This window comes from Cheilinus undulatus, linkage group 4 (genome assembly GCF_018320785.1).
Source record: "Cheilinus undulatus linkage group 4, ASM1832078v1, whole genome shotgun sequence".
NCBI classification, from domain to species: domain Eukaryota; kingdom Metazoa; phylum Chordata; class Actinopteri; order Labriformes; family Labridae; genus Cheilinus; species Cheilinus undulatus.
The window spans coordinates 51152334-51175755 of NC_054868.1; the positions used below are offsets into that span (position 1 = coordinate 51152334).

A 23422-nucleotide genomic window follows, 5' to 3' on the forward strand; every position below is an offset into this window, starting at 1 on the left:
AAATACCCACACACAAGCAGAAACAGCAGGCAGAGAAACCTAAAGCCACAGAAGGCAGACGGACACACATAAATGTATCGACTTATGGTAGAAAGACCCATGATAAAGCAGAGGCTGGAGATAGAACAATAAACAAACAGGAAATGGCAGAACCAATGATCACATGGCAGGAACTGAAGGCAGTAAGACCCACAAACCACATGCAGATAGGCCCAAAAAGATGCTGCACCTGAATCTGAGAGACCCACAAACTACCCTCTTAAAATAAAGCAGAAAGTCTACCCATCAGTCACGTCTCGATTTTCTTCCTCTTTTCTTTCCTTGGTGGTAAACAGAGGCAAGAGCAAGTAAAGCCATGTGTCGTCAAGCCTGTGTTTACACTAACACCTTCTTCAAATAAGGGCAGCATCAGATCAGAGGGAGAGGAGCTTCCACCTAAGCCAGCCATTAACTCCGTTTCAGGACGGGTGTCATCATGTCTGTCTCTGCAGCGGTCTGGTGAAGTAGGCAGTGTAAATGTGAGAGGCCTTTTTTCTCTTTCATAGGCCAGCAGGTGATTACAGAATGAGACTTCTGAAGTTAAAGCGAGTGGCGTTCCCACTGGTGGGGATTGGGCTTCTCCTCTACACTGGTTTGTTTTTTAGAGTCAGATATGAACAGAAAGAGGAGCCGGTCAAAGATGTGGACACGCTGCACAACGCCAGAGGTTTTTCTGACCTGGAGGCAGACATCAGCAAACTCTGTGAGTTCACTTTAATTTAGTGATAGCTTTTCCTTTGTATTTAATTGTTTAGTATGCTTTCTTTCTTACTATTGATGATGTGAATGTGTTTAAAGGTAAGTGGGACAGTTAAATATCCATTCATTTCATCCAGTTTCTGTTGATCCCTATATCTAATTTTACATGCATTCAGCATGCATTGATAAATTTTGTCTGCTTGTGTCATGTCCATGTCAAGAGGAAATCTTTGACTGAGTACTTTCAGTTATACCTTTCAGATAGCCTTATTAAAAGCAATCAATTTTTATTGATATTTTCATATTTTTTTTAGATTTGAATCTCAGATTAGATGAGCAAAAGTTAATACATGTTGGAATAAAAGTACAATTTTCTGGCTGCATGTATTTTTGAAAGGGTAAGTTTTATTTTCTTTCACATCATAATAATTTGTGCATTGAATATTTTTTGTAGCCCGCTCTAATAGCACAACCCTTCATATGTGTGCACAAGAAAAAATATATTCATGTCTCAGACTCTCTCAAATAAAATCAGATGAAACCAAAAGTTCAAAGTTAACTTTGTAAAGGCTGACATTTCAAATAAAAGCCAGAAAATTCTTGTTTTTTGGATCTGATTTGTTTGTAGAATTTCACATCTATTTTTTGTGTATCACATTTAACAAAAGAGGCATTTTTTTGGCAACCGATAATCCACTGGAGGGCATATTGAAAATCATTTTTCACATCATATTCAAAAGGTTTTTAAGGCAACTATCTATCAAAGTTGCATGCTGATACCATAGACTTTACAGTGCAAAGTCAGAGTCTTTTCAGTCCTTGGTCCTCCTGGTCTTATTATACCCTTGTGAGGCCTGGGCATGTACTGATGGCCAGAGATGCCAGCTGGACTCCCTTGTGACGTCTTCTCTTTGCCACATCTTTGGGTGTCGTTGGTAACACCGTGTCATAATGCTGACGTGCTCAGGAGAACATGGATGGGCGGGGTCAAGCTGCTTGACACAGGAACACCGGCTGTGCTTTTGTGAGCACCTGGTGTGCTTTCCCGGACCTGATCCAGCTCTCTGCATACTGAATGCCCAGGACCCAGTGGGCTGGTCCAAATGCTGGGGGCAACCACGTGTGCTAGGGGGATACCTGGAGATGGGGCATGGGCCTGGTGCAGATCTGGATGATGGCCAGAGCTGTACAGGACCAAGGCCAAACCAGCATAGCTCCCATACCTGACCTGGCATTACAGAAAAGAGAATGTCCTCCATGAAAACATTCTACTTAGCTTATGTAGCTTCATTAGCCGCATAAGCTATGCTGATAATGTAGCTATATAGCTAACACAGCTAAAGCTAAGCTCATAAAGTAGCTACATAAACTACATTATCTACATAGCTACTCTAGCTTTAGCTATGTTTACCAAAGCTCACACTGCCAAAACTTAACTTAGCTACATTAGCCAGCAATCTTAATTACCTCGCTAGCATAGCTATGTCAGTTTTTGCTAAAGCTAACAAGGCTATACCAAGCTATTGTTCGTGTGCTACTTCTTATCTGGGTTTTAACATAATCTAATCCCAGATTCGACCTCTGACCTTTTTCACTGTTTAATTACCTCCGCCAAGGAGGTTATGTGATCCGCACAGTTTGTTAGTTAGTTTGTTTGTTGGTAACATAACTCAAAAAGATGTGGACAGATTTTAAAAAGTGAAAAGTGACTCAATGAATAGGTCAACAGACTGAAATTTGTATCTAATACAGTAAAATACAATTCTGGGGGGGCCCTCTCTTAAAATGTCCAAATAGTGTGGTCCAGCACTACAAAATAAAAATTATTATTAGTATAATAATAATAATAATAATAATAATATCTTGAATTTATATAGCACCTTTCAAGAAACCCAAAAACGCTTTACATAAACACAGAGACATGGACAAACTATTAAAAAAGAGTAATAATAGTAAATTTAATTTAGCCATTGTAAAGAAAATTCTCATAAATTGGGAAACAATGGTTAAAAAATACATCAAAATGCATAAATATTAATAAAAACAAAGCAACATTTGTTGCTTTGCTAGCCTGCTAAGGGGGGCCCTGTGTAATATTCTTTCTAGGGGCCCTGTACACCCCTGTACCCAGGTATTATGATATTATCATATTACCACCTATTCCTAACTTGTACTACAGTCACTAGAAAAAGTATGTGAACCCACTGCGATTTCTTGGATTTCTGCATAAATTGGTCATCAAATGTGTTCTGATTTTCATCTAATTCACAACAATAGACAAACACAGTCTGCTTAAACTAATACCGCACAAAAAATGATATGTTTTCATGTTTTTATTGAACAAACCATGTAAACATTCACAGTGCAGGGTGAAAATAGTACGTGAACCCCTACGCTTATGACTTCTCCAAGAGCTAACTGGAGCCAGGAGTCAGCCAACCTGGAGTCCAATCAATGTGATGAGATTGGATGTGTTGGTTAAAGCTGCCCTGCCTTATAAAAAACACACACCAGTTTTGAGTTTGCTCTTCTCAAGAAGCATTGCCTGATGTGAACCATGCCTGGCACAAAAGAGCTCTCAGAAGACCTACGATCAAAAATTGTTAACTTGCATGAAGCAGGAAAGGGTTACAAAAGTATCTCTAAAAGCCTTGATGTTCATGTGTCCATGGTAAGACAGACTGTCTACAAATGGAGAAGACTCAGCACTGTTGCTACTCTCCCTAGGCGTGGTCGTCCTGTAAAGATGACTGCAAGAGCACAGCGCAGAATGCTCATTGAGGTGAAGAAGAATCCTAGAGTGTCAGCTAAAGACTTACAGAAGTCTGGCACATGCTAACATTTGTGTTGACAAATCTACAATAAGTAAAATATTAAACAAGAATGGCGTTCATGGGAGGACACCACAGAGGAAGCCACTGCTGTCTAAAAAAAAAAACATTGCTGCACATTTAAAGTTTGTGAAAGAGCACCTGGATGTTCCACAGCACTACTGGCAAAATATTCTGTCCATAGATGAAACCAAAATTGAGTTGTTTTGAAGGGACACACAACGCTATGTGTGGAGAAAAAAAGGCACAGCACACCAACATCAAAACCTCATCCCAACTGTGAAATATGGTGGAGAGGCCATCATGGTTTGGGGCTGCTTTGCTGCCTCAGGGCCTGGACTGATTGCTGTCATTGATGGAAAAATGAATTCCCAATTTTATCGAGACATTTTACAGGAAAACTTAAGATCATCTGTCCGCCAACTGAAGCTCAACAGAGGATGGGTGATGCAACAGGACAACGACCCAAAGCATAGAGGAAAACAGAGGAAAATATGCCTTCTGGAGTGGCCCAGTCAGAGTTCTGACATCAACTCGATTGAGATGCTGTGGCATGACCTCAAGAGACATCCGAATAATATTGCTGAACTGAAACAGTTTTGTAAAGAGGAATGGTCCAAAATTCCTCCTGACCGTTGTGCAGGTCTGATCTGCAGCTACAGGAAATGTTTGGTTGAGGTTATTACTGCCAAAAGAGGGTCAAATAGTTATTAGCCTAGGGGTTCACATACTTTTTCCACCCTGCACTGTGAATGTTTACATGGTTTTTTTCAATAAAAACATGAAAACATATCATTTTTGTGCAGTATTAGTTTAAGCAGACTGTGGTTGTCTATTGTTGTGAATTAGAAGAAGATCGGAGCACATTTGATGACCAATTTATGCATAAATCCAAGAAATCTCAGAGGGTTCACATACTTTTTCTAGCGACTGTATGTGTTCTTGTCATTGCATGGAGACAAAAATGTCCGTCAAATCAGCTGGGACAGTTGAAATCTGTTGTTGATCCTTCAACTGATGATAAAAGTGAAAGTTGCCCAAGTGTTTCATTTCAGACTGTGACTGTGTAAATGTGGCTTTCAGCCAAGCGGATCTATGGCTGTTTAATTCCGTTTGGTTTTTAATGTATTTCACATCTGGTGTGTGGTTGTTAAACTAACAAACTTCACAAAGGGTCATTATGGAAAACATCTTTGATAAGCTGCTGGAACAATGCCATCTGTGTACACAGTCAGCTGACAGTCACAAATTAGCCGTGTCATTTACATTTCCTTCAACAGCAGTCACTCCCTTTGGATGTTTCACCCTTTAATTATCTCCGCCAAGGAGATTATGTGATCGGCTAGGTTTGTTAGGTAGTTTGTTGGTTAGTTAGTTTGTCTGTTAGTTAGTTTGGTTGTTAGCAACATAACTCAAATAGTCATGGACGGATTTTCATGAAATATTTATAAAATGTCAGAAATGGCATGAGGAAGAACTGATTAGATTTTGGGAGTGATCCAGATCACTGTCTGGATCCAAGAATTTTTTTAAAGGATTCTTTATTATTGGGAGATAGGGCTAATGGCGGACGCCTGCACTCTCCGAGTGCTTTTCTACTGTTGTTACAACTTTACACCAGGAGATGGTGGACATGAGTAACTAAAATCCCAGCAGCAGCTTTTGGTTGTGTTTCCATTCAAAGTTTTGGAGTTTATCCACCTTAATCCTAGGGCCGCTACTGTATATCTGAATATGGGTGAAACTCCAGTTGCTAAGGCGGAAGTACAATGCTTAACAAATTTATTAGACCACCCTAAACCTAACCAAAGTAAGGTTTATGCCACAGCTGCCCTAAATTAACAGCATTGGTAATTACCAAATAATTTTTTATGTTTCTGCAATGGTTAATACACCAATATGTAGAAGCTCTTTAACTGAAATGATATTTTTAATGCTAAAAAATCATTATTATTGTTATCCATGAATTTTCAAATTTACTGTTTTACAAAAAAACCCTGAAAAAATAGTGAAGCACATTAATATTTCTTGATTAATATGTCAAATTAGAGTTATTTACTTACAATCCTGAACAGAAAAATGAGTTTTAGTGGTTGAATGTTATGCTTGATTCATTTCTGACTTCTCAGAGAAGCCCTGTGAGCCAGCTCAAATTTGGGTGAATTCAGTTTGAAATTCCTCATTCCTGTTCAAAATGGTAAAATGTGGAGAGCTCACTGAAAATGAAAGAGTCCGCATTAAAGCACTTCATGATGCATTTGTTAAGCACTGTACATGATTACATGTAATTTCATACAGCAGCTAACGATAGATGCTAACTAAGAATGACAGTTGTTTGATAGAAATTCACCGCAAATTTGTAAATGTTGATATATTTTTGAAATCACATGTTCACATTGTTTATTTTGTAAGCAGTAAGTAAGTAAATAAGGTGGATACTACATTATTCTTGGGGGGTCTACTGCTATAAGTGCGGTTGGAACTTCCCGTACACTAGCAATAATAGCAAAACACAATTCTTCCAAGGGATTACTAAAGTGATTTAGCGTCAACAGTGGTTGTTCTGAAATAAATATTTGCTGCAATAAATACTGCTTCATTTTTGTTAAGTCAAAAAAGTTAAAAGAGCTGAATGTTTAAATAATATTTTCTGTAATGCTCAGTACCTGTTGCTTCGGTTGTGGTACTAATCATGGGACAAAGTTAAATATATGTCTTCAACAACAGTGTTTTAAACATGCTGTTCACTGTTTAAATGCATTTGGGATGTAATTCTTTCAATATTAATTCATCATTGATTCAAAACTTGACATTTACCAAACTGAAGAGCTGACAACTTCAGTCATGGATCATTTTATTTAATGCAATTCCCACATTTTAAGAGGGATTAGTTGGTGGAATAAGGATTTCAGCAACCCCACAAACTAGAAATGTTATCAGAAGGTGGTCTTCAAACTCATTTAACAAAACGTGATCATGTATTACTATACTGATATGAGGCTAATAAAGTTAGCTAAATATGCTTGTCTGGGTTATCCAAGGTAATGTCGTCACTTTGTACTCTTTAGTAGAGGGCAGAGAAATAATAATCTTGTCCCAATTGAGGTGAAGCAGTTGAATATTACATATTTTAATGTCCAAATTGCTCTAAAAATCGCGTTTCACAACTCGTATTCAATTCGAAGTCCCATTTAGATAGAAGGGACCTGAAGTTGAGCCCATATTTCATGCAAAGAATCATGGGGACTAGGAATAAGGTGGATAGAGTTTGAAAGATGCACGCCCGGTTGAGGAGACAAGTGTTACAGAGAGAAAGACAGCGAATTGTAGAGACAATACTCACAATGCTGGGAGGAATAGAGGAATATTCACCCTCATGACTTTAAGTCGTCCGGTGACACCATGGGTGAGACTGTCAGTGCATCTGTTGGCACCCTATTGGGAGATAGGGCTGAGCTTCTTTGGCGGAGGTCTGTGCTCTCTGAGGGATTTTCCAGTTCTAAGAAATGTCGCCTATACCCTATTCACATGGGACCAGAATTATCTAGGGACCTCTGGTAATTTTTAAAAATTGCAAAGAATATCTGTTTCTAATTTTTGAACAAATGGATCACGTCTGTAATTTGCAGAGTAAAAATTACAGGGCAAAATACCAACCATTCAACGCACAAAGGTCCACATATGATTCTAATCCCATGTAAAATGGTATATATGTAATTTAGGGTGATAACTGTGTTTTTCACAGTCTGTATGGGTTAAAATAGTGCATCTCTTTTAGCAGATTTCAGCTCATGGGAAAACATGGCTTTATTTTATTTACCTTAGTTATTTAAACCCTGCTATCCACATGTCCCTGCATGCGCTTTTGCTCTGCTTCCTACAGTTTCTCTTTGCAAGTGCCAGATTTTATATCGGTATTTTTTGGCTTAACATGTATTGCATGACACAATTTATGATTTGAAATGTGTTGCTCAACATTCACTGGTTAGTTTAGTGCATAATAACATCGACAACATCAGCTGCTGCACTTGTGATCTATTAGACTGGTTATGACAGCTTAATGAATCTTTGTCTTCTCTCTTTTAAGAAGATATTAGTGCACAAGGCCCTTCATTCTTAGGTTATAGCTTGTAATTTGGTCTTGGATTTTAGTTGAGTGTATCTTGCAGAAAGTGATCTTTACCCTGGCTGGTTTTGATCTGTCTGCCATATTTGATTTCTCTTTTTCTTTCCAGATAAAGCTCTCAGTGCTTTTGAAAAAAAGCAGGATGCCATGCAGAAGTTACTTGAGAAGCAAAAGGATGCACAAAGAAAATCTGCTGAGGATAGTCACCAACCTGTCAAAAATCAGCCCAAGCAGAAAGAGAAAACTGAAACAAAAATCCAGGCCATAAAAGGCAAAAAGCCTAAAATACTGTTCCCTGACTCAGCCCTGTTTAGAACGTGGGGGGTGAATCTAACCGAGGATGAACAAACAGAGGCACAGGAATTGTTTCAGAAGTATGGATATAATGTTTTCCTCAGCAATCGTCTTCCATTGGATCGAGCTCTGCCAGATACCAGGAGTCCACGGTAAAGCTTTTATGACTTTATGCTATCATAACACTTCAAGCACTCATATATGTCAGGGTAGTTTCACATTAGGGACCCAGGCCCGATCCAAATGCCCCTGACACAACAATCTGGTTCATTCCATCAGTGTACAGACATCATTCATGAGCCCACTTAAAGAGGTGGTCTTTGGCATGATTCAGGAGCATTCTAGCATGTTTGCAGGAGATCTGAACACAAACCTTAAACTACAGCGTACTCAGTATTGATAAGATCAGTAAAGGCAACTCTAAATCCATACAGCATGGACTAATTTTATCCTTTGAGCTGCATGGTAATCATAAAAGTAGGAAAAGACTTATTGGTGTTTAAACAGTGCTTAGCAATGTCCATAGTCACAGGATGGACTCCATTGTCCACATAGAGTATATCCAAATATTGACACAAGTGACTGCCATAGCTGATTATTGAAAGACTGGCTTTCAGTCATAACCGGCTGATTGTTTACTGATAGTTATCAGTTATAACAGCTGACTGTTGCGCCTGTATTATGTAGCTCACATCAACTATGTCACGTTTCGTTGCTCTGATTGGTCCTTTCATCTCTGACGGCCACTCACAGGCTATTCATCTGTGATGCCATACTTCTAAGAACACAAATTAAACTTAAAACTTGCAAAATAAAATTGGAATAAACTTCCCTTTAGGGCTAGCTCTGTTAGCTGACGGGGCTAACATATGTAAAACTAGGCTCACAAAGTAGCTACTCAAGTATCTACTTTACCTACATAGCTGTGCAATCTTTAGCTTAGTTTCCTAAAGCTCAAATTGCTAAAGCTAACTTAGCATAGCTTAGCGTGTAGCTAACATAGCTATGTAGCTATCACTGCTAAAGCTAAGCTCACAACGCATTGATGTTAGCTATGTACCTGCATTATCTTTGCAGGTAAGCTAGCTTAAGTTATGTTTGCTAAAGCTCATCTTACCAAAGCCATTTTATCTACAGATAACAGTACAATATAGCTAACATAGCTGATGTAGCTAACGTAGCTAAAGCTTTACTCACAATGCACCTATGCAAGCTATGTGCATATGGTTTTCTACTTAGCAAGTTAGTTTAGCTACATTTCCTCAAGCTTATATTGCTAAAGCCAACATAGTGCAATGTAGCTAGCATGGCAACGCAGCTTAGTTACTCAACATTGCTAATGCAGCAAAGTTGCTACTGCTATGCTCACAAAGCATTCAGGTAAGCTATGCTGCTACATTCTCTTAATAGCTACGTTAGCTGTGTTCGATAAAGCTCATGTCATTAAAGTTATCTAAGCTATAGATTACAATGCTATGTAGCTGTCACAGCTAAAGCTAAGCTCATTAAGCAATTACATTAGCGATGTATCAACATTATCTATGTAAGTAAGTTAGCTTTAGCTATGTTTGCTAAAGCCATCTCAGTTATAGATAATGGCACTATGTTGCTCAGAGAGCTGACAGACTTGAGGTAGCTAAATCTAAAATCACAATGTACCTATTGGGGAAGCACGATATTGGATTTTTGCCGATATCCGATATGCTATACTTACAGATTTATTTTAGCCAATACCAAGATCGATACTGATATTTAAATACCCTATTCAGACAAAAAATGTCAGTCCTTTTGGACACCTTAAGGTAAAAGGATGACCAAGGAAAAATTTTTTAGTCCTTTAAAAACACTTTTAAGTTTTAAGAATGAGGATGAATAAAGAAAAAGACCACACCTGACATAGGTCTGTTGGTTCAGACTAAAACTCCACTCATTTATTAGTATATATGGACAAAATTGACAGTCGATATATGCTGAAATACACAGGCAAAATATCAGATGTAAATATCTGCAAAAATTTTGATATCTACTGATACCGATATTTGCCTTTTAAAGCTAATATCTGCCAATACCAGACCGATAATATCATGCATCCTTCGCACCTATGCAAGCTATGTGGATACATCATCTACATAGCTAGTTAGCTTTAGCTATGTTTCCCTAAGCTCTCGTTGCTAAAGTTAACTTCGCTACATTCATTGGCTTATGTGGTCATCCTAATTATAAAGCTAGCATAGCTATGTTACTAAAGGTTGAAGCTAAAAAAGCTAGAGCAAGCCACTGTTTGTGTAATTGCTTCAAAAATGGGTCTATGCATAAATGAATCCTGGATGTTACCCCTGACCTTTTCCTAATGAAATGTTTCTCAGTGAATGTTTGCAATGTGGTTATTTCATGAATGTAACTGCCAGACTATGTTTCTGAATTAAAAAAACAAAGTCTGGCAGTGACATAGTTACTTGTTGATCATATATATTCTTTACCTTTCTGTTAAAGCATATGATTTGTCTTTTCAGAGATAGTTTAATGCTAACACAGTTTTAAAATCTTTCCCTTCTGATCAGATGTGCAGAGAAGAGCTATCCAAAGGATCTGCCCACTCTGGGAGTGGTGCTGATCTACCTGGACGAGGCTCTGTCTATTCTCAAGAGAGCCCTGCGCAGCATTGTCAACCGCACCCCTAAGGACCTGCTGAAGGAGATTATAATGGTGGATGACCATAGCGTTAATGGTTTGTTGGTTACAAAAGATCAGATGATGCAAACTAAACCTCAACAAACAAAGGCTTTTGTTGTATTTAAAGGATATCCAGATCACTCAGGAGCAGCACAGGCTCAAAACTGGAACTATCAAAGCTGCAAATCTTCAACCATGTACACCAACTATAACTGCAAAACCAGGATTAAATTCAATCAGCACTGGGCCTTTGTGTTAAAATAATCTCTGTGCCACAAAAGTGGAACCTCTTTGACTTCTGTCCTTACATTGCTAAACCTGCTTTTCTAATGACCTTTAACTAATGCCCGTCTTCTGTTTTTATTCAGAGGACCTAAAAGAAAACCTTGATGTATATGTGAAGTCACTGGAGCAGCAGAATCCAAATATTAAGATCACAAGAGTGAGGCACAACGAGCAGAAAGGCCTTGCTGCTGCAAGGGCTTCTGGGTGGAGAGCTGCTACTGCTGACGTGGTGGCTATCCTGGACGCACACATTGAAGTACATGAGATGTGGTAGGACTGCAAAGACATACTGTGACTATGGTTTGTGTTATAAATAGGCTGTATGTGTGGTCACCCTAAAGTTCAACAGCAGAACCTGAAATTGAAAATATTTCAGACTAAACTCGTGTTTATAATCGTGTAAACCAGTGTTACTCAACCCTACTCAACCAAAGAGCCAAATTGTTGAAAAATACTAGTGATGCACGATAACTATTTTTCTGAACCGATATCGATAACCGATAATTTCCTACTCCTGATGGCCGATAACCGATAATAACCGATATATTTTTTTCAATTGTTGATTTAACAAAAGAAGTTTATTTGATGTGTTAATGCACATCTGGGGTAAGAAGGGGTTAATATGTAGTGAGTAAAGATATTTATATCTCATTTTAATGAATATCACTCATGTTTTTCAAAAAACAAAGAACTATTCTGACTTTATAACTGTTATTATAGTTCACTTTTCTTAGTTAAACATTTGTGTACCAAGTACAACATACACAAACAACTGACAGACGGTTTTCCCCCATAAAACCAAATGATAACAGGCTGTTATGCTTAACAAATGGAGATATTTGGGGGTCTGGGTTTTTTTTTTTTTTTTTTTTTTTTTTTGCTTAAGCCAGAATTAAAGCAAGCTGATGTTTGACATAAAGATTAAAATTATGCACTGACATAAGTCATATCAGAGATAGGTTAAGAATGTAAAGTCCACCGTGGTCTGTGGCTAACTTTTGTTCCTAACGTCGATCAGACTGAATGAAACCACGTCAAACAGAGCAGGCAGGTACACGTCTATGAAAGTAGCGATTGATCAGGAGACTGTAAGACTGATTTTGTTGTTATAGCGTTGCGCCTTTTGGCTCAGGCAAGCTTTCTGCAGTTTTCAATGCCTGCTAATGCCTGCGGCTGAGGCTAGTGGCTGTTGCCGCTTTGTTTTAACGTCGTTAGGATGATGACTCTTGAGTGACTTGTAAGATCCGTCGAGGACTTCTTTCTACTCTTTGCGACCTTTGCAGGGCAAATTCTACACACACGGCCGTGTTATCCTCCCCGTAAATACTGAATAACGCCACCATGTTGTGAGCATTTTAGCACAGGTGCTGCTACTTTCTCTTCTTTTCTGGTGCTTTAATAGCAGGTCATGTACTGCGGCGCCACCTGCTGTTTTGGAATGTGTAGTCTCGTGAGAAAGAAAACAAATGCCAGCACTGCCGTGCTGACAAAAATATATATGTTATCGGGGCTTGTCGTAATGATATCGGATCGATAAGAATGACGTAATAATTTCCTGTTACCGGCCCGATAACTATCGGCCCGATAGTTATCGTGCACCCCTAAAAAATACAAGAGCACAAAATGCAAGAGCCACAATCTAAGTGGTGAAAAGTGGCAAAAACAGCTTGAAGAAGCAAAAACATAAGTTAAAGGTGGCAAAAATGGTCAAAAAGCAGCAACAATGTGTGAAAAGGGGCAAAAATGAGGAGAAAAAGTTGAAAAGGGGTCACAACATAGCAAAAATGGGTGAGAAGTTACAGGGTTACAGGTGGCAAAAAAATTGGCATAAACGTGGCAAAAAAAAAAGAGTAGAAAGTGACTAAAATAAGCCAAAAAAAAAAAAAAAGCAGTCATGAGTAGCTAAAATAGGCAAGACATAGGAAACAAGTGGTATTTCATGGCAACAGGTAGCTTAAATGGGCTAAAAATGGTCCAAATTGGCATTAATGTGGCAAAAAAATGAGTAAAAAGTGACTAAAATAGGCAAAAAGCAGTCAAGAGTGGCAAAAATGGGCAAAAAATAGGAAATAAGTGGTATTTCATGTCAAAAATAGCTTAAATGGGCAAAAAATGGTAAAAGAAAAGGGCACCAATTTTTCCAAAATTGGCCAAAAAAAGTGGTAAAACAGGGTAGAAAAATAGGAAAAAAGTGGTGTTTAATGGCAAAAGGTAGCTGTAATGGGGGAAATTTGCAAAAAAAAAAAAAGTGAAACGGGAGAAAAATGTGTGAAAAGGGGCAAAAAAGTTGCAAAAATTAGCTAAAAAGTTGGAAAAAATTGGTATTTATTGGCAAAAGTTAGCTTTAATGGAGAAAAGTGGCAAAAAATGGTGAAAAACGGGCAAAAAGTTTCCTTTTTTAAGGTTTTCTGGGGGAATATTATTTTAAATTAAGGCATAAAAGAGTCACAAATAATCACAAAAGAGCCACATGTGGCTCCAGAGCCACACGTTGAGTATCACTGGTGTAAATGTTTATTGCAGCATTATATCTGTGTTTTCTGGGCCCCAGCTCATCACTCCTTGCAGATTTATTTTACATGCAGTATTTGAGGAGTGGTGTGACAGCATCCATTAGAGCCCACAGGTGGACGTTGGGGTGGTGTTGGGTTAAAAGCAAGAGTGCAGTAGTGATGCAGGTCAGAGCAATGGTAGAACCGAGGAAAAGACTAAGTCCTAATCTACATGCAGGCCATATCTTTTAAAAACTGGTGTTTTCCTCCTTCATCGTCAAAATAATCCAAACACTAGTGTTCTCAAAAACATCATCCATGTAAAAATGCAAAACTGCAATGTTATTGGCTGTAAAAATCACTCCATGTCAACAGTAGTCTGTCCTTCACTGTGCAGGCATAGTGGGAGACAACATCAATGTCCTTGATAAGCAGATTTCTTCCTAACAATGCTCTGTAATGACAATTTCCCTTCATTCAAGCATCTCTATTCATCATCAAGGTGGCAGAGCTACTGCATGTACATGTAAGCATCTCAGAAGTCCAGTTAGCACAGGTTTAGTGCCTGCCATTGCCGTGGAAAGTTGTGATAATGTTGCACAGAAGAGGTTAACTGATGACTCTAACTTGGCCTTAGGTGTGAGTGTGCCTAGTTGTTTGTCTCTGTATTTCTGTGCTGCAGTGGAATGGCTTAATGAACTTTCATTACTCAAATGAAATAAAAAATTTTCCAGTAATGCTGTGGTGAGACACAGGGAACAGATCCACATGAATGAATGCAGCTCCTGACTTTTTCAGCCTTGTCATCCTGGGAGTAGGTTGACATTTTCTCTTTAAACACCGCTGTGTCACACACATTTGCTTAGAATGGCATCTTGTACCGTAAATGTACAGTTTGTGCATTCTTAATCTCTTTGTATCTGCTGTTTGTCTTTTTTTTGTGCTTTTTTCAACAGTCGACATCGCAAATTAGACTTCTTAAACCTATTGCACTACATTTTTGGGTTTTGAGACCAACTCCAACTCTTAATTTCTACAAATTAAAAATAGCACACAGTAAAAGTTGTGCCAACAGATTATCTTTTCTAATTATTTATCTTTTTAAATCACTAATTTTATTTGTTGAAGTATTTTTCTTGTAGATTTTAACATTTTCATCATGAACATAATTTGAATAGCCACTGCAAATTAGCTTAGTAATGATATTTTCACCTAAATAAATCTCTTAACTGCATATTTATTTGACTTAAACCCATTAAGTGGCCAATTAGCCCAAAAGTTAATGCATTTATGTTAAAAATGTAGGTGAAATGCCCTTTAAGGTTTCACTGCACTGTCTCTGCTGCTTCACCGATTAGCAATTAGCTTTAAGATTAGCATTCATTAGCCTCACACCTAAAGAGATAAAGGACACAGCTCAACATAAACACTATGAATTAGAAGCTGTTATTACCTCTGGCTCAATATTAGCATCACAGGTTAGCTATTAGCATGGCGAATTAGCTATTAGCTCCACGCGCTAACATCTAGAGTTTACAATCTCTAAAGCATTTAAATATATCAAAGTGCTCTGAAATATAAAAGCAACACTGGACCAAAAACACAACACTGTCTAAATTACTATAATAATAGTTTAAAACAGTTTTATAATTATTGTTATTTATTTATTTTATCAAACAATAAGCTAACAAAGCTGTGAACTCACTACTTGTTCCAGCCACATGAACCTGGCAGCAGCACAGCCCAAACACAACAAACTGAATACTGTATCAAAATTTGTGATTCACGGTGATTCCAAGGTAAATATATTCAAACAAAATAATACCTCAGGGACAGCATGATCCAGCAAGACGCGATCCAGTAAAATAGAACAGGAGAGATAGGAGCATGTGGAAGAAAACCCCTGCAGATTTGCCATGGAGACCCCCTTCTTAGCACAAAGCATGCATGCAATGACGTTTAGACGTGGCTTGACCTCAGACTTATCACTTTGAGTTATGCCAACTTAATTCATAAAGTGAGATCCACTTTACACCAGAAACTTTTATGCAAAATATGTTGTTTAGTTCAATGAAAAATCCTCATAAGGCCAGCGATGTTGAGTTTTTCTTTTTTACACACAACCATCAAGTAGAGGGTGAGACTGAGTAAAGAGAGCATAACAAGGACATCTTTGTTTCAGAGCTTTTAAGGAAGACCCCTCCCTGTTTAAACAGTTGTGTATTTTTGCAACGTGTTGATGCAGCTCCTGTCTAATCCCTGTTGAACACCAGTCTGATCTGCAGAAAAGCTTCTCTTAGACAATGATGGCTTAAAGCCCTTGAGCAAGATCATTAGACTGAATGTGAGGCAATCGGGGTGGGGGGCTGCTCAGACTGCTCCCACTGCTATGGCGTAAACTCCATCTGATTACATCAATGACGCTCCCTCTGAGGGTTTGAATGCAGTTTTTGACTTTATAATTTATAAAATTTTAATTTTAGGGTCTTGTAAATTTACATTTTTAGACTTAAAATGTTTAAGCAATTTTTCCTCATAGTTACAACTTGAGCCCTCAAATTTTGAGTTCGGTTCGTTGTAAATTTATAACTTAATAATCTCAAAAATGTTGAGTTTTTGTCTTAAAAATGAGCTGATCCTTTTTCTTTTTTTCCTTTTTTATTTACTTTTCCCCTAAAATGCTGTTTTTTTGTGCAAGCATGGCCTCAGTATGAAGTCTCTCCACTCTTAAAATGTTCCTTCAGTGTTTGCTGGTGTGTTTTAAAGTCCTGACACTACACATGGAGGCCATAAACCAACAAGGTTTTTTGTTCTCTGCATGTTCATAGATCTCTAAGGAGAAATAACCCTCCCTGCTGGATCACAGATGATCCCAGAAGAACGAGTTTTGTTTCCAACATCTCAGAAACCACAAGACAGATCTCTGTGGAGTAAATTGTGATCTGAAGCTTACCTTTTTATCAATCTACAGACGGCTCCTGGTGTTTATATCCCTTTCAGAACATTTTTAATCCAGGCACAAAGTGCTTCACGCTTTTGCACGATGAAAAACTTAGCAGTGTTGCTATCAGTCCTATATTCTGACACTGGAAGTAAAAGGCAACAACTTCCTGTCAGCCTATCACAGTTCTCCCTATTCTTCTTCTATTGTTTTCTTTGTGGAAGTCACCTATCAGAGCCAGCCAAAGATGAACAAGAGACAAGATAGTTGTCTGCAAGTAAGGAAAGCTGAGAGGTAATAGTCCTCTGTGGCCCAAAGAATTAAAACAGGATGTTTGCCCCCCTAAAATGGGATTCATGTGCATTTTAGGCACTGGAATACCACAGTTGTGCAAAATGTGAATTGGTTGTACAGAGATAAATGATGGTGAGAGTTTCTGTTGTTTGTTCATTAGCAGGTAAAACTTGAACTCCTGAAGGAGTTAAAGTCAGATGCAAGTAGGTTTTGTGTTTGTTGATCTGGGTGTGATTTGTACGCATTTCTAAGAAATTTGATTTATGCATTGTGCTTTTACGTGGTCTGCCTGGCACACATCTTCCAGGTTGTCCTGATGAACTAGACGTCTATAACTTGATTGAGCTTAAAAGGGTTAAGGTTCTACATGCATTTTAGCATAAAAAATACAGGAGGACCAAAAATAGCAAAAACTGGCTTGGGGTTCAAAAGGTGAAATGAGGAAGCAATGGCACTGGTTTACAACAATATCCAGCTCCTGTAGAGCAGCTGTGGATACCCTCAGACTTCTGCAGAACCAGTTCACTATTAAGCGGGGTACACACATAAAGATAATCGGGCTGTTTTTGTCCGATTTTCCCCCTTCCCGACCAAGGATGGCAAACGCCTGATTATCTTATGTCTTATAAGATTATCCTGTGGTCTGAGGTGTGTTAAGAGTGAATTTGCCCTGATAATCAGCTCCAAAAACGGTCGGGGCTGACAATCGTAAATATTTGTGTGTGGGAAAGCCGACAACTCCCGAGTCGTGACTCCGTGAATTGTGACGTGGCACAGAATATAGCCAATCAAGAAGCAAGCTGATTGAGTAACAAGGAAGCAGGCATAAATGAAAACAATCATGGCTAACCTGCTAAAGCATCATAAAGTCCGTGTTTGCGCTGTCTCCAGGATTTTCTCCTCAGTCTTTACTTTTTTTAGTTCAGGATTTTTCTGTTAAAAATAGTCCCAAGAATACCATCATTCCCTCTTCTTGTATGTCCTCTTCCATGTTGTGTGTTGTGTTTTCCAGTTGTTGCTACGTTTCTTCTTTGTTTTTGTTAGATCACGTGTGATCACGCGAGATTTCTGTCTTGGAGGATGAGATTCTAGATCGGTGGTGGGACAGAGTCATGATGTGTGTGGTGTGCTGTGTTGAGATTATCAGAGCACACCACACACAGTACGGTCAAAACTGTTCAACGCCTGATTTTTTATCTTCATGTGTGGGTCTCTAACAGATAAAACATCTCTTAGATTTAGAAAATCCTTATGTGTGTACCCTGCTTTAGAAACACGGCAGTCTTGAATCAAGAAAATGAATGACGAAGCCTCTCTTCTCTCTGTCCTTCATGAAGGGCTGAACCTCTGCTGACACAGATAAAGGCAGACCGGACAGTGGTGGTGTCTCCGGTGTTCGACAGAGTCAACTTCGATGACCTCCAGGTGGTTCCCTACATGGCTAACGCACACGCCTTCGACTGGGCTCTATGGTGCATGTATGAGTCGTTTTCTCCTGACTACTATAAGCTCATGGACAACTCATTACCCGGAAAGTGAGCGGACATCTTCACTTCTTTTTTATATCATTATTAAACAAAGGTAACACTGTATGAACTGATAGTGCAGAAGCATCATTAACAGTGTCGAGCCTTGACCTGATGAGCTGTGTACAATATGTCCCTGCATAGTAACATTCCTCCTCTGTGGCTTCAGGAGTCCATCTGTCATGGGCATCTTTGTGGCTGACAGGAAGTTCCTTGGAGAAATTGGAGGTCTTGATGAAGGGATGAATGTTTACGGAGGGGAAAATGTTGAGCTAGGAGTTCGAGTGAGTTGACTTCTCTGTTCTTGAAACCTTATAGCTGATGGCAAAACCACAGGCCAGCTTGGAAATATAAATAAGATTGCTGCAGGAGGAAGTATGGCAGAAAGAGAGGATTTTCCTTACATAGTACTGATAAAAACATCTGCCTCCTGGACCCTGATTCCAAAGCAGAAGAGCCTGATAACTGAGGGCTCTACCTCCCTTACTAACATTATTGTTTTGTTGTTTGTCTTCACGTAGGTATGGACATGTGGAGGGAGTGTAGAAGTAGTGCCATGCTCTAAAATCGCCCACATCGAGAGGCACCACAAGCCCTACATGCCTGACCTCAGCAGGGCCATGAAGAGAAACGCCCTGAGAGTGGCAGAAGTTTGGATGGATGAGTACAAGCACAACGTGAACCTAGCCTGGAACATCCCGTTTGAGGTACTTCATATTTAAGAACCAACTCTAAATGGGAGAAAGCATACTCCTACACTGGAAAGGCTCAAATCCAAGCAAGCAAACTTGTAACATTTACACCATAAATATTTGATTACACTTAATAAAAGCCAAATTCAGCTTACAAGTCCAGATAAGCTTCTGATTTTAAGATAAACAAAGAAAAAAGGAAAATACATTAAGATAATTATAATAATCCAGACATGGATATTTCATTTTAAGGCACTCAACAAGATTAGTTAACTTGTACCATGTGCATATTTTTAAATATGATGGAATTCTTTAAGCCTTTTACTTGCAATAAGATGTTTTTTTTTTTAGGATTTGTTGCAAATGTGGCTTCAATTAAGTGAAACAAAATATTTCCGAGCAGAAATAAGACAAGTACACGTGCAAGGTTTGAGCTCAGTGCAGACATTTAAAAAAGATACAAGGATTTATCCATTATGTGTACTTGGACTCCAGTAATGTAATTATTTTTTTCATGTTAGATCAGGGGTGTCAAACTCAAGGCCAAGGGGCCAAATCCGGCCTGTGGTACAGTAACACCCAGCCTGCAAGATCATATCATATTCTTATAACTGACCCTAAAATATGAGGTTTGCACATTTCGTCCAGTATAAAAATGTAAACTTAATATGATATCATATATCCTTAAGTCATAAAAATGTGATGTAAAAATAATCAGAGAAATGTGGGAAAAAACTAATCTGTGCTTTCATTTCATATTTCAGTTTTGCATCGCACAATGATGACTTCAATCTATTATTTGGAGTTTTATTTCATATTTTAACCTTTTCAGCTTATGATTGTAACTTAATCTTATAATTTGCCTTTTTCAATTTATAATTTTGACTTTTTATCTCATCTTTTAACGTTGTAATTTTATTTTTTTCACTTTTTATTCCACATTTAGACCTTTCAAATTTATTATTTTGACTTTTTGTCTCATTTTTCCACCTTTTCAAATTGTAATTTTGACTTTATCTTATAACTTTGGCTTTTTCAAATTATTAATTTCACTTTTTATCTCATATTTTGACCTTTTCAACTAATAATTTGACTTAATCTTATAATTTTGCCTTTCTTAATTTATAATTTTGACTTTTTATCTCATATTTTGACTTTTTAATTTTTTTTCACTCTTTATCCCATATTTAGACCTTTCAAATTTATTATTTTGACTATTTCTCATATTTTTACTATTTTCAATTTATTATTTTGAGGTTTTGTCTTTTATTTTCACCTTTTCAACTTTTAATTTTGGCTTTATCTTATCATTTTGGCTTTTTTAAATTATGAGTTTCACTTTTTAACTCATATTTTGACCTTTCAGGTGCCTCATTTTAATTCTAAGTCATATGTTTGCCTTTAAAACATGATTTTGACTTTCTTTATTATATATAGTTGGTTTTCAAAAGCATTATTTGAACATCTAATTTTGTGTTTTGACCTTTTAAACTAATAAGTCTGACTTTTTTTCACAGATTTCAAACCTTTTAACTGATCATTTCGACTTTTTAAATCTCAAAATCATTTATCATCAGTGCAATTTTTTCCCCTTTTGTTTTTTTTTTTTTTGTTTTTTTTTTTTTTACTGGCAAAACTGAGGATGACAGTTTAGTTAAATGTAGACCCTGTTAGGCCCTCAGTCTAGACCTTAATTCAGAATCTGGCCCCCTCTGTGATTGAGTTTGACACCCCTGTTTTCAATCATTGCAAACAAACCATTGTATATTTTTCCTTCTGCAGAATCACGGAATAGACATCGGGGACGTCTCAGAGAGGAAGAAACTCAGAGAAAGGCTGAAATGCAAACCTTTTAAATGGTACCTGGAAAATGTATATCCTAAGTTGGATCCCTTGGACAACCTGGTGGCTTTTGGTGGAGTAAGTTTAGTTCAGTTTCATTTATGTTGGTAACAGACATTTGTGGGCAAAAAGGTGGATTCTAAGGCCTAGGGTCATAAGGGGTCCATGGAGATTAGAAAAGTAATGGTCCATCCTGAATTTATGTTATGGTTATCTGTCATTTCAAACTTAAAGGGGACATATTTTACCCTATTAAGACGGGTTAATATTGTTCTCAGAGGTCCCCAAAACATGCCTGTGAAGTTTGTCGCTGAAAAACACTCCAGTATTGGATTTTTGCATGTCTAAAAAACCCCTCTGTTTCAGCCCTGCTCAGAATGAGTTGCTTCTGTGTCTGTGGCTTTAAATGCTACTGAGCTGTCTGACTCTGTCCCTGACTACTGAGGGCCAACTAAACCTGGGGGGGGGGGGCGGCTTACTCCCCACATGACATCATGGGGGGAAAATCTGAGAATGGCTTATTTTAGCTGTTTTAGCTAGTTGGGATTGCGGGCAGGCAAGGGGCACAAATTCTTTTTAGAAAACCCTGAAAAAGTGATTTTTGCATAATATGTCCCTTTTAAATACCCAACAAAACATCCATTTTATTTATTGTTGTTTATTTCTAAAAATGCAAACCCCCTCTTCTGAAAGTAGATTTAGCCTTTCTTTTGTAGAACTATAAGCAAGACTGATGGTTGAACGATTTATTGACTCACAACTGTGATAGTGATGCACACGTGCATAACAGTCATATCACAGGATGTGCAATGTTAGATACTATGTGAGCTGAAGCATGTCACACCCCAAAATGAGAAGCTTAGCACAGTGAGCTAAGGATTTAAGCCAATAGGGCTAATCCTGACTGCTAAACATAACTTTGACTGTCGCTAGAAATGGCTTATCATGGTTTAAAAACACAATAATGAGCATCAAGCTCATTGTTAAAGGGGTATTTCAGTATTTTTGATGTTGGGCCATATGATGTACCTAGCAGTAGAAGTGGCATTAGCCTCTACTAATTTCAGTGAGCACTGCTTCTTTAAGAAGGACTCATTGGTTATACTGGCCAGGAAGCTAGGCTATGCAGTGTAAAAGGTGGGTACAGTTTCTTCACAGAATTTAGTGAGTTTTAAGTAAAAACGGGCCACAATACAATGTTGCCTCCAACGTATGCACTATTGAAAACTTTTGAAGCATTTAACTTTTTTTTTTTTTTTTTTTTTACCCAGAAAGCCTCTCTGTTTTTGTCATGATTTTGCAAAGCAGGCTTGGGTACTAAGCTCTTGCATTGCAAAACTGATAAACACACAGAGGTTGTCTGGGTATAAAATAAAAGCTTCAAAAATCTGGTAATACTTAAAAACTCCCAAAATCTAAGCAGTTCTTCCTTATGCCATTTCTGACATTTCCTGAAAATTTCATCAAAATCCGTCCATAACTTTTTGAGTTATGTTGCTAACAAACTAACTAACAAACAAACTAACAAACGTACAAACCCACCCGATCACCTTGGCGGAGGTAAAAATCTGATTATAAATAATTGAAATGCTAGCTACAGCAAGTGATAAACAGATGTTTTTCACATACAATTTGACTGAAAGATCATGCCACATTGTGCTCTATAACAAGCCAACTCTATCACTCACAGATGAAGAATATTGATGCCAATATGTGCATGGACCAAGGCCCGGTTCCAGGTCACACTCCTATCGCCTATGGTTGCCACTATTATGGACCTCAAGTAAGTAAAATCTAAAATGTAAGACAAATGAGCAACCTAAAAGGTACAACTGGGGATCAAAATCTTAGCAAGGGTGTATGCTACGAACAGAGATGATGAACCTGCTTCCTTTTTGTTTGTTTTTTTTTTTTTGATTTTCAGAACTCTTACTATCGCAAATCTGGTGAGATCTACGTCGGAGGCATCAAGTCCCATAAGTATAACAACAACCGTTGTTTATGTGACATCGGGAAGACAGAAACCCTGCCTGGGCTTTATGACTGCAAAGAGGCTTTACAGAAAGGGATGGGGATTTACTGGGACTTCACTCAGGTATATTGTAATCATTGATTTTTTTTTTGTATGCAGATGATATGATATCTTCTGTTGTATGCAGATGATATGATATTCTGTTTTTCAGGGCAAAGAGATAAAGAACAGAGAGACGAAGAGATGTCTGGAGATCAAAAAGGGAATACTACTTTTACAGGAATGCTCTGGGCAAAGATGGGAAATCCAAAACATTATAAAAGCATTCTGAAGGACATTGATGAAGGGCAAGAAGGCAACTCTGTTTTTTAATTCAATTTTTTAGTGCCATTAACTTCTTGTATGTGTAAAACTGATAGGATACTTAATTGACTTTGATAACTGTTTTGACTCCTGTGTTCATTCAGCACGAATCTGAGAGAGAGGGAGTTTGCAGTTTCTTTTGTACATATATTCATAGGGAGTTTACAAAACAGAGTTTACACTTGATTTTTTTTCCTATTTGGGACCTTTCTTCCTCAAACTGACGCTTATTTTCAACTTGAGCAGACATAACTGCATGACAGGCCTGCACTAAAGAGTCAAATTGTAAATATAAAGTCACATCGTCCTTGCTGATACACGTCTCCATACAGATCTTACAGAGTGAATATTAG

General features: G+C 38.0%; 1 protein-coding gene across 1 annotated transcript; it reads left to right on the forward strand.

Moving 5' to 3' along the window:
- The first annotated feature begins 564 nt into the window (after window positions 1-564).
- LOC121507797 (probable polypeptide N-acetylgalactosaminyltransferase 8) lies at window positions 565-23037 on the forward strand. Its single transcript, XM_041784137.1, has 12 exons — window positions 565-742; window positions 1799-1924; window positions 7805-8141; window positions 10551-10717; window positions 11031-11217; window positions 18012-18209; window positions 18370-18484; window positions 18722-18907; window positions 20675-20812; window positions 22425-22517; window positions 22659-22829; window positions 22918-23037. Exons 1-12 carry the CDS (start codon window positions 565-567, stop codon window positions 23035-23037), a joined length of 2016 nt encoding a protein of 671 aa, XP_041640071.1.
- The last annotated feature ends 385 nt before the right edge of the window (window positions 23038-23422 follow it).

Bases quoted from the DNA above. Each gene is read 5' to 3' on its own strand.
- LOC121507797 (XM_041784137.1), top strand. From the start codon at position 565: ATGAGACTTCTGAAGTTAAAGCGAGTGGCGTTCCCACTGGTGGGGATT. The intron at 18,210-18,369 runs GTGAGCGGACAT...CTGTGGCTTCAG, and splicing joins GACAACTCATTACCCGGAAA to GAGTCCATCTGTCATGGGCA. The intron at 18,485-18,721 runs GTGAGTTGACTT...GTCTTCACGTAG, and splicing joins ATGTTGAGCTAGGAGTTCGA to GTATGGACATGTGGAGGGAG.